The sequence below is a fragment of the Ananas comosus genome, linkage group 10, assembly GCF_001540865.1.
Source record: "Ananas comosus cultivar F153 linkage group 10, ASM154086v1, whole genome shotgun sequence".
NCBI lineage: Eukaryota > Viridiplantae > Streptophyta > Magnoliopsida > Poales > Bromeliaceae > Ananas > Ananas comosus.
In genome coordinates, this window is record NC_033630.1 from 11,759,285 (window position 1) to 11,772,031 (window position 12,747).

Genomic DNA, 12,747 nt, shown 5'->3' on the forward strand with positions numbered 1-12,747 from the left:
TGTACTCTAAAAACTTAAACTGTTAGAGAACACGATGTTTATATATTTTTTTATATTTAACGCTTCTCCTTATGCTTGGGGTAGAGACTTTTTACAATGGCCCATGACGTGGACTTGAATTAAATGAGAGAAAATTAATGATATTAGGAGTCTACCATTACTCGAACTCAGGACCTTCTTCTCTGATACTACGTGAAATATATGAAACAATCGTTATAATCTAAAAGATTAAGTTTTTAGAATACAACGATTGTTTCACACTCTGTACGGTTAACTTTTTTTTTTCTTTAATAAATATCTCTCAGAGATTTCTCTCCTATTTATTACTCAAAAAAAATAAATAAGTAAGGGAGCTTTGGACTTGTGAAGCCTATGCAAGCAACTTCAAAATGATGAAAAAGGAAAACTTTAATTTTGGCTACAATGATTTCAGTGGGAGAGGTTTCAAAAATTTTAGAACCTAAACTTAGAAAGAAGGGTTGAATATGAAATATTAATATATCATTGACCTCTAATAACTTTTTAAATTTTTGGCTAAAATACTGAGATTTTTTTTTGTAAATACTTTTTTTTTTAACTTTCAAAAACCTATATTTTACCTCAAATTTTCAGAAATATTTTCAGAGAGTTACAGCATTAATGGATAGATGAAATTATCAAAATTTTCTTACTTGTTGTTCTATAAGAAAATTTTTTAATATATTTTTATCATTTTCAAAGATATTTTCGATAGAAATTATAAAAATGAAGGGAACAGTGACAGAACCCTAATGGAGGGGGACTAGATGCATCAACTTAAAATTTTAAGTGCATAAAATATAAGTTTTTGAAAGTCAAGAAGAAAAAGTAAAAAAAAAAAAAAGATATTTATAGAAATTTTTTTTGTAGTTTAACCAAATTTTAAAGATAATTGATTATTTCATATGGTATTTACAGGATTGAGGCTTTTTGTTGCCAATTCCTAGCAACAAATATTACTACATTAAATCCCTTTCCAAAGTGTAAAAATCAAATGGTCCATAATTTGTCCTTGACTATGTTTATTATGTCATGATATACACATGGGAGAAAAATGAAAAACAAAAAATCATTTTCACTTTTCTTTTGATTTTGATCATTTGGCTCTCAATTTGGTGTACCCATGCTACAGGATATGGATTGTTCACCTAATTTGACCCCCCCCCCNGACAACTAATTAATTACTAATTAATTATGCTCCTCCCCCTCCCCCCAATAAAAGGGGGGTCCACACCACTCACTGCCTCTACCTGCACCAAGACATTTTTTTTTTTTTTTTTTTTTTTGAGGGAAAACACGCCCTAAGGTGATTTTATTTAATTAATCAGTGGATACAGACTGGAAAAAATCATCAATAGACGACCATAAAAAAAACTTTTTGAGTTGTATAGTTATATCGAGGATTTTTCTATTGTTAAGTTTTGTACGCGGTAAAAAGCGAGTTAATTAAATACTAATTAAGTTAATGAAATAATTATGATTTTACCTTTAACTATCCCTAGCTTGTAGGGTAAAGAACTAATGCATGTTTTTCTTTTCTTTTTATTTAGAATATAGTTTTTAATTATATAGCTTATATCAGAATTTTTTAACTAACTTATTAAGTGTGATATCTATTAGTTTTACTTGAATTAACTCTTTCTCCATAAGTTTTGTTAAAATTATGAAAATCACTTTTCTCATGATAAGTTTACAAAGTTTATAGTTAATTGGAGTGTAAAATGAAATTTTACAAATAGGGGTTTTTTGAGAATATCTTTGTTATATTTACGATGGCATTAGTAATATTCTAAACCTTAAAAGGGTATTGATGAAATTATAGTTAGTAGTAGGGCGTTTCAAAAATTATCTGTGTTTTTTAAAATACCTATATGGAGCGAGATTCAAAGTACTTGGTAATATTGCTTAATAATAAAGACAGAAACACTACAACAGAATTAGGTTATAGGGACACATGTTTGGGACACATGTTTGGGACACTTTTGAGTAAGTGTCCCATTTATCCTAAAGCTTAAAAAAACATCTAGTAATGCCTAAATATAAAGCCCAATCCAACCAAAAATAAAAGATTACTCTACTCAACCCACCACATCCAGTCCATTTGGCCCGATTACAAATAGAAAAGAAAAAAGAAAGAAAAATCAATTACCATCTTTTCTTCTCTCTTCACTCAATCCACTAAAATTCTAGACGAAGAGCCTTTCCTGTCGTCCTCCTCCGCCACCACAGTCAACGGGATAGAGTTTCGGCGGTTGCTACATGCTTAAATAAGTGTTCGTAAATTAGCAGCACTCTTTTAGGTTATAGCGACACTCTTTAACTGTCACTATATACCTAGCGACCCCACATATAGCAACACTTTTTAAAAGTGTCGGTAATTTTAGCTAGTAGCACTTTTTTGACATGTACCTACATTTAAAAGTGTCGCTATAGACCGTTTTTGTTGTAGTGAAACGAGCTACTCTAAATAGTGGTGGTTTTACTTAAACTTCTGATTCAGTTTATCTAATTGTTTAACATCTTACAGGCCTTTAATTTTAAATTTTTAAGTTTTGATTAGACAAAGAATTTGTTGAAAAGGAAAAAAACAAGCATTGGTGGTCATGTTAACATAATTCAACACATTTTTTAGTTCTTCAAAAAGATTAAAAGGCTTTCAAAATCTCCTTTACCTTTTTTTGTTTTTTTTTTTTCTTACACTTCTAGTTAAAGCTATAGAAAGTGTAAACATGGTATATATATATGTAGACCTTTAAAAAATTAACTTCAAAAGTTTAAATTCTTTTATATGACCATGGAAAAATAAATTGTTACACATATACATTGCAAAATCTCTATCTAGTTTCTCCTATGTGGTTTGTAACTCTTAAGCTCTAACAACAATGGTCCTATGTGAAAATATATTTTTATACAAAAGCACCTAACCACAATTAATTGAGTCTAAAGGACCATGATTAGAATATGCTACACTATATTTTATACAATACTTTTGACTATAAGTCATCTTTATTTAAAAACTTTGCACAAAAAAAAAGAATTTCTATTGCAAATGATATAGTGACATAAGATTATCTCAAAAGAAAAAATTTTAATTTAGAGCTTTCAATTCGTTTAATACAAAGAATAGCTACTGGAGCGAATTTTACCATAACACTTCTACTAAGAATATTACTCGAGTGGCCTTATATGATATAGCATTACACTTTACAGCAGAACCAAATGAGCCCTAATTCAACAATAGAGGTGAATAAATAAGGGTCAAATGGTCAACATAAACATATTTTTCAAGCAAGGACAATTGCAAAGCACTATGGTTTGGAACAAAAATTTTTTGAATAATTTGGACCCTTGTTGGAAGGAACAAAAGAGAAGGATATGAAAGAGACCCACTACCAACTTGATACTATTGGTTTTGGAAGGATCATAAAATATAAAGAGGACCCATACACACCATACACACACAAAGAAAAGAGTGGGGCTCAAAAGAATGGTTTTGAGTGGGAATCTACTAATTATCAATGCAATGGGGTATTGATTGAGATAGGAAAGCAATTTCCAAGCAACCTCTTTCAATTCAAAAGCATCTTCTTCTTTGGTCTCTATAGCACTCTCCCTTATCTTCCAAACATGCACATTGAGAAGCTTTGAACAAATTAATGTTGTACAAATTGTGACCTTGGGTGGAGGATTCTCATTGGCCTTTTCTTTTCTTGAATATTGTAATGTTGTACTATTCATTTCCATTTTATACAAACAAAAAAAAAAAAAAATTATGATTAACTAATAATGGATGATTACTAAGTAGGGACAAAAGGATTAAGTGGAATAGCATGGAGGTTTCATTAGGTATAAGGTCATATGTTTTGATAAATTGTATAAGGTCTGCGGTAGCAATAAAATACTGTAAGTACGAGAAAAAAGTCCAACTTAGAATCAATGAGCACGAGCCTATCCGTGTTTTACATCCCTGCTCTTAATATATATTTCTGAGTCTGTTTCCCACTAGATCGATCTTTTGGATAATATGATATATAGTAGAGTTAGTTTAAAATTCCTTTGTTCTGTGAACACATAATTAAAGCACTGTTAGACTTGCAAAACTCTAAAATCGGTCGATCTCTCCTCCGTCTGTCGCATGTGTGTATGTAAATAGTACGTGGGTAACGATTTTTTCTTGACCAGTTATTTTTCATTTTTTTTTTCATATTGTTGGAAAGAAAAATTGTAAGAATTAGCATTAGATAAAAACGGCAAAACTACATCAAAGTTGGGCTCAGAGAACCATCTAAAAGTAAAAGAATAATAATTCATAGAAACCTTTGCTAAGTTATGAACAATACAGTTTCCCCTGTAACTAGTATAAACATACAAGGAATTGATTAATTTTGGCTATGGGCTTTTATGTTGGGATAAAACATGTGGGTTTGTTGTGTTGGGCCATGATATATATCAAGGGTAATGTTTTTTCTTATTCTTTTATGGTTTTCTTTTTTTTTCCCTTTTTTTAAAAAAGTGGAATTCATGTAAATTTAAATATTTTTGGAGTTACCAATTTATCACATGTAAAAAAAAAAAAAAAAAAGGTCTTTGGTTTATTATTATTATTACTTTACGGACGAAACAATTTGGTAAGCACCAGAATACCGCAATGAATACAAAAAAAAAAATTCAATACGAAAAAAAAAAAGAAGAAATACAAAGAAAAAGAAAAGATATTGATGTGTCCATATGTTATAGACAGGTTTTTTTTTTTTTCTTTTTCCTTAAAAAAAATTTGTAAACTTCACCTATGCATGATATGGTCCAAATGTCTAATCTGTGATTGTTACAACTTTTATTATTTAAAAGAATTAATTTGATTAATCCATACCTGTGCTTATAATTTTATGATGTTACTGACCTCTTTCTAACTGATGAAAATGGATTGTTAATTTAAATCCAATTATATAATTGACTGGAAATCCAATTATATAAAATTTAAATATTTATTATTTTATAATTATTTTTATAAATTTTAAATTTTTTAATCAAGATACTAATTTAAATAGAAATAATTTATTATTTATACTTTAAATTTTATATATTTTTTAAAAAAATTTAAAACTTTACCGACACTGCACGTCCCGTGCCTTCCGGGCCTAAGGGCCATGCTGGACCAGAGGCTTGGTAGCTCCAGCCCGGCACGGCCCGGTTCTCGGATTTGGAACCGGGCTTGGCCTGGCTAATGTCAGTCGTGTCTGCTCAGCACGGCCCACATTACACCCCTACTCCAGTCCCAACCCACCAGAATGAAGCGATAAGTGGGGGAAAAATTATAAGATAAAAACTGACCGGTCTCAAATCCGTTCTGACTTGCCAAGAAAACTAGCCAGGACCCAGGATCCATTCTGACCGGCCAAAAACTAACTACCCTGAAGTTTTGGAAATAACTAAAAATTGGGACAACAAAAAATGGTACATTAATTTTATATTTGATAAATGGTTTAATTATATATGATGGATTAATGTAGAATTTAACTTAAGTAACTTTAGTTTGAAAAGTTCCATTTAATTTTTACATCAACAACATCTTGGACTATGCTCAACCCAAAAAGAGGGCATGGGCTGGTGAAGGCCTATACTTGAGGGGGTTTCACACATTTTTCAAATTTTTATATTCCTAATTAAAGATTCTAGCATGGGTAAGTGCAATATAATTAAGAAGATTACATCATCATACTTAATTTTTTTTTTATAAAAAAAATTGTTTTTTGTTCACTAAACATGTGGGAGAAAGCAAGTATGTTCTATAATTTTGCGACCTTTTTTCCCGTCATTCAGATTAATCTAAAATTCATCTATTGTTAATTAAAGACAAGGACCGAAATTAAGAATATTCTGGACTCGAATTCAGAACCTTCTACTACTTTAATTTTATGTAAAATAATTAATCATACCTAAAACTTAAGTTATTTATTAGAAATAATATTTTAATATTGGAAAAATCACAATTAGCCTTCTATTGTTTAGCACATAATTATTGCTTCACCACCTTGGGATACGAAAAGTGTTACTTCGCTGCCACACATTTTATTTTTATTTCATCATAAAAACTTTGTCATTAAAATTGCAGCAAAATGATACAATTTACAAACCAAATGATAGGAAACTAAAATTATAAACTATTAATGTGATATATTTTACCACATATGGTTACATTATTTTACTATCCAAATTAACAACAGATCGTTACACTAAAAGTGACATTTTTTGAACTGCGATGTGACAAAGTTAAATATGCTAAACAACATGGAGGCTAAGGATTTTTTTTTTCCCTCTTGAATATTTTATGTCCAACAAGGTTTATATATGCATAACAACCAAGATTTGATAGGTCAATTATGAAAAAAAAAAAAACATTTGTCAAAGGCCACAAAATTGAAAAACAAAATGTGGTTTAACCTAGAGAGTTGACTTTGTTGTTGACAAGGTGAGTTGACCCCAACCACTCCAACCAAGTTGTGATAGAGAAGTTTCAATTTTCAACTGAAAATGTATTAATTGAAAACCTAATCTCTTAGACTTGTTCTTGAAATTTTCAATTGGTCTCCTCTAATTTATTGCTTTATATAAATATAAATTCTTCTTTCAAAAGTTGGCTCCATTTCCACAAATATAAAAACAAATTGCTAAGTATACTTAAATTAATTCATTTATTGAGTATTGCAAATCTTATGTCATGTTACTCGGGATCTATTTGACTTTGCTGTAGAGTGTAGTATTCCCAGGTTATTTCGATATAATTATTATATTACAGAAAAGACGATAAATTTTTTTATATATGAAATATTGTACTGGTGAACAAAATAACTGGGATCAAACAAAATCTTAGTATATAATTGGCCTGGTTTATGAGGAGGTAGCTTCTGCACTTCAAGAAGTAGTAGCTGAGCTGTTTGCCAAACAAAAAATTAAGAAACTTTATTAAAAGATTTTTCATTTCTCTCCTAATTTATGTAGCACAAGATAAATTTGTGAGGTTAAAAAGAAAAGGGAAAAAAAATATATTAGTGGCTACCTAAGTAGATTGGTGGAGCTTGGCCTAAATTTGTTTGGTCTAATTTGAGCCTACAATTTGGTTTGTATCTCTTATACCATTTTATTCTAATAATAAAGGTCCACTAGGGCTCTACCAAACAACCTTATATATATAATAATATCCTTATAAAAAAAGGTAAAAATAAAAACAAATAAATATTAAATAATAATAATAATAATAATAATAATAATAATAATAATAATAAATAAAAAATTGTGCCCAAGGATATTAATATGCTTACTCAATGGTTTAATTGTTAGCATACAATAATTGTGATATGCCTAACTCAATTATGTTAGCTTAGACTTATTGTAATAAAATTTGTTCTAAGACATGTTTAAAGTGTAATTAATCACGAGATTTGCGCTCGACGTCGAAGTAAAATTTTCGACGAAAATTGATACATCTCTTCTTATAGTTCTTCGAAAAGGATCTAACTGCGAATTTGGTTAGTTTTTTTGAATTTGGTAATTTTGCGAAATCTATTAGTAGGATTTTGGCCAAAAATCCACCCAAAATTTGGGTACTATAGCTTGAAAGGGTAAGGGAAAATTCTATAACCACTTAGTTATTCAAAACACTAAAGTTAGAAGATAATAGAAATTAGCACAAAGATACTTCTAAATCTCAATTAATATATAGAGTAGGGCTACTATACTCTTATGAGTATAGAGCTCTTTGTACTCATAAGTTGTTTTCGATGTTAGGGTTTTCAAATCGATGATCCACACCGCTAAACAGGATCTAGAGTATTTGAAACTTCTAGAAAATAAATTTCGTAATTTTTTGAAATCATTATAAAGTCCATCAAGCAGGTATAAAATGAACGGTTAAAATCAAACTACATCCTAAAAATGGATGATCGGATCTTTCAATTTAAGATCGGAGTTATTGATCTTTATTTAGGTAGTGAATAGAATTTTTGATCAAAAATTCAACTTATTCCGATTCTTTTTTACCGTTAAACTAGCAAATATCTCATACCGGCCGTTAAAAATTATAATTATTTTAGCTTTTGATCATAAGATAAATGATATCAAAAAATTATAAAATTTGATTTCTAAATATTTTAAACGCTCTAGATAATGTTTAATGGTATGGATCGTCGATTTGAAAACTCTATCATCGAAAAAAACTTATGAGTATGAAGGCGATTGTACTCATAAGAGTATAGTAGCCGGACTCTAATATATATATATATATGAGTAGGGCTATTGTGCTATTAGGAGCACAGCAGCCCTTATGCTCCTAAGCTTTGTTACTTATTCCAAGTATACATGCATGATTCATTTGGGAGTGGTTTTTCACTACTCTTTTGACATTGTAAAATATTGTAGAATTTGATCACTCACCTTGCTTGGTAAACTACTTGTATTTGCCAAGTGTGATTAACCTAAACCTCTAATTATCTTAATACTAATGTAATGAATCTGAGAACTCGTCGACAATCACGCGTGCTTTGCCTAATTCTTTCGTTTAGAGTCGGATAACAAACCACGTTTCGAAGATTATATAGTTCAATCAATTTCCATGAAATCATAAATCTCCATCATTTACCTTCATAGTTATTGAGTGGAAATCCAATTAGATCTTATCTCCAAAGTGATAGCAACTCAAATATAGGCCAAAATCAATTGAAATAACATATCTTAAGTGAAAGTGGCTGCTCATTATTCGTCGACATCGAACAATCTCGTAGAAATTGACAAGTTGATCACACTTACCTAGTTGCTTGGTAAACTTATCTTTGCAAAGTGGCATTGACCTTAATTGCATCTAATTATCTTAATAATTTAAGGACTCTTCGATAAACACGCGTTAGTTTCACATAGGGCATATGTATATGTGCTTGGATCGACGAAATTTAATTGTCGGTGAAACTCAAGTGCAGTGAAGTTTAAGTTTCTTTAAACTTAATTAGCATTCCTTTTATTTGTTTGTTTTAGTGAAATTCGATTGTTTGAAGTGAGGTTTCACTATTTCTATTATTTGTTTTGTTGAAACTTAAGTATGTCCTAAGTCATATTTTAGCATTTTTGCTATGTTTTTCAATATAATTAAGTCCACCTAGTCTTAAATTAAATTTCCAAAATATATGTTTTCGCACTTACGCCAAAACAAACAGTAGAAGGAATCACTTATACCATAACTCTATTAATTTCTCACCCTTGAGTCACTCCAATCCAAACATATACACCATTAATTAGAGTTGGATACTTGGATGGTTACAGAAAATCAAAAATAATTGACAATAGAGCTCAAGATTTATTTTATGAAAATTTAATGGATAAAATCTCTATCTTGTCAAATATATTCTTAGATCAGTTTTCTACTATATCAATCTTAATTTTAGATAATATAGTATCATAACTAATTCTAAAACCCCTTCATTTCATGAGGTTGTGATCGAGCGAGTTTGATCCTTATCTTCGTATATAAATATTCACGAGACCATTTCCTACCATTTCCTCGTGCATTTTGAGTGGAAACCCAAATGTTCCTAACTCCAAAAGTAATAGCACTACAACAAAATATGTTTTAGACAATGCGTCTTCAATATTTAATATGTACTGACATCATGATTAAGCGTCGCCAATAAACATATTTTTATCAAATACTGATAAAAATTCTTCGAGGCTATATTAAAACGTCGGTATATTTATTTTCGACATGTTTACTTAACGACTCCTTACTTAGACATTTTTATGAGTGTCGGAGTTATTCTTGTCGACGTTTTAAATCGTCGCTAGTTATTGTTTAAAATGTCCTTAAATACAAGATTTGTTTAGTGTAGCAATTAACTAACTCAAAAATCAAAAATAGGTCAAAATCAATTGAAATAACATATCCCAATTCCAAAAAATGGACCAACAAATACCAAAGTGTTTCAACAAGTGATGGAGGGAGGTGTTGAGATGAGGCACTAACTCAAAAGTGGGATCCAAAAGTTGCCTTGGCATTGGAGAGGAGTAGTCGGCAATGGGTCCCTCCTAGCGCCGACTTTAGCACTAAGGTGGTCGGTGTTGGTGCACATGCACAAACCAATTTGTGTCCAGTACAATGTGGACACAAGTGCCTAATCAAAAACACAACATAGTTGACCTAATATGAGCACTTGGTGGAGAATTTTGATGGTGGAAATTTTAGGGCTAGTCAAAAGGTGGTATAATACTTCGGTTTACTTTCTTAAATAATGTGAAAATAGGCCTATGAATTAAAAAAGAAAAAAAAATTAAATGAGACTTTGATACCTTATTAAATAACATGAAAATTTGTTTATCTCAGTAAGTTTTATGTGAAATCCTCACCTCATTTATTCGGGTTGTGGATTAAAATAAGTCTTCAAATTGAAAAACATATATATCTCCTTTTTGTTACTCAAAGATATATATATTTTTATCTGCAACACCTTGCTTCAAACTCGCTCAACTTTCTTAACATCTTAGGTATAGCCACCGCCCAAAATATCATAAACGGATTAAGAGTTTTAGCCCTATTATATCTTATATAAAAGATTATTTATCTTTTAAAAAAAGTATTAGATGGACCTAGTCGGACTTGATCTGCTCTGATATCATGTAAAATAATTGAGATTTTCATGACGAGCTATTTTATATAATGTTGGGTGTGAATTTTTTTCTAAATTTTCTTGCCATTTGGTGTAGAGCTTACTATTCAAATCATTATATTTTTCTATCAATTTACTCCTTAATAGTAGTAGTTGAACAATGAATAATATCATTTTAGGTCACATTAGTAGTAGTTGAACACTTTTTGGCCTTAAATGTTCTCATACTAATCAATTAAGAGAAAAATCAAATGCTTGACTATGTATTGCTATAAAGGATTAGGCACTAAGCGAATCGCGTGCGAATAAAATATAATTTATTTAGTGGAAAATTGGTGAGATCATCTTAAATTAGTGATCATAAATGTAGAACAATAGCATTGACATTTCCTTTAAATATATATATATATAGATATATGCACAATGGAATTGTAAGGCTAACTTATATATGCTATCACCTAATTATAAGGAATCAAAGTGAGTTTGCTTCATGTATAGTTGTTATTACTAGTTGAAGTAATGTAGGAGATTGAAATACACATTATCACCTAATATTCCATTTATGGTGCCAAAGGAATCTCTACTAATTAAGAACATTAGAGCTACCAAATAGATGATTTAATCAAAACACTTTCTATTGAAAACTAACATAAGTTAAAGGAGAATTTTGTTTTTATATAGGCTCCGTTTGAAATTGCAGAAAGATCGCGTTACGTGATCGAGGTGAAAAAATACCATGAGCAAATAATCTATTTATTTTCGCACGTGATATCCTGTTTTGCATATTGCGAGTCGATTACAACATAATTTTTATAATTCCACTGAAAAACGTAAAAGCATATATCGTCATACACTTTTGCCCCAACTCTATTTTATCTACCAAACGGGCCCTTAGTATACCAAATTCCGGGGACTATGTCTGCCGGCATATTTGATAAGAACATTCGAGCACAATTTAAATATAAATTTTGGTTGTTTATTCTCACTCACAAAATACTCTAATAACAATCAAAAAGACAGAAATGGATTCTCTAATATGCTGGGGTGCTTTTAATAGCACCAAATACTAGCTTGTTAGATTATACTCCTTTGAATATTTTTACTCGTTAGATTATACTATTCAACCAACCATCAACTCAACTCTAGAAGATCATTATCGTCCTAATCACACATTTTTTTGGTTCACGGACTGAAAAATCTAATAATACTAATGACTTGGCGTTATTAGAAGCAGTTCAATCTAATTTTCTCTAATATAGTAAAGATATTTGATTGGATATTATTATTCTTATACAAAATATTAAAAAAGATTGAGCTTGGTGGCCGCTCAGAAGATACTCTTTTCATTTCTTTTCTTTTGCTTTTTTTTTTAAAACAAAATAAAAATTTATTCTAGACCAACTTCTTTGACCATGTCCCTCAATAATAATAATAATAATGATAATAATAAAAAAATTAGATTCCTTCCTTTTTGTCCTCTATAAATACATCCTCCCTCTCCAAAAAAACAAAAAAAAAAAAGAGAAAACACACGCAAATTACGCAAACATGACACTCCCTCTCCTCCACACCCTCGCGTCCCTCCTCGTCACGTGCTCCCGCCGCGTGTCACGTGCGGCGCGCCGGCTCCGCCCGGGCCCACCGCACTTGCTCCCCCGATTCCTCGGCCCGCGCCGCAGAAAGATCGCCGCGGATAATCATAATCGCCGCCAAAAACTCGCCGAGGAGGAGGAGCAGCAGCAGTGCTACGGCGAGGAGGAGGCGGAGGGGGAGGGGGAGGGGGAGGGGGTGTGGCGCAGGGCGATACTGATGGGGGAGAAATGCCAGCCGTTGGATTTCTCGGGCGTGATCTACTACGACTCCGACGGGCGCAGGCTCGACGCCGCGCCCGCCCCGCGCTCCCCGGTTCGGGTGACTCCTCTTCCTCTCGCGGGTTCACAACGGGTCGCGTCTCTTGTAAACGGGTAACGGGTCTTACCCGTGCGAGCTTTGTAGTTGTTGTAGTAGTGTTCATAATTTTGTTGGTGAAAAGGGGTATGCCGAACTTATCTTCTTTACTATACGAACTATTATTCTAATTCGA

The 12,747-nt window shown here is 31.4% G+C and overlaps 1 protein-coding gene across 1 annotated transcript; it reads left to right on the forward strand.

Annotated features, from left to right (window-relative positions):
• On the forward strand, positions 12,058-12,747 carry LOC109716542. The gene has a single exon (XM_020242051.1). The coding sequence runs from the start codon at positions 12,102-12,104 to the stop codon at positions 12,630-12,632; it is 531 nt and encodes a 176-aa protein (XP_020097640.1). The 5' UTR covers positions 12,058-12,101; the 3' UTR covers positions 12,633-12,747.

Excerpts from the sequence above, each read along its gene's own strand:
- LOC109716542 (XM_020242051.1), top strand. The coding sequence starts at position 12,102 with ATGATAATAATAAAAAAATTAGATTCCTTCCTTTTTGTCCTCTATAAA.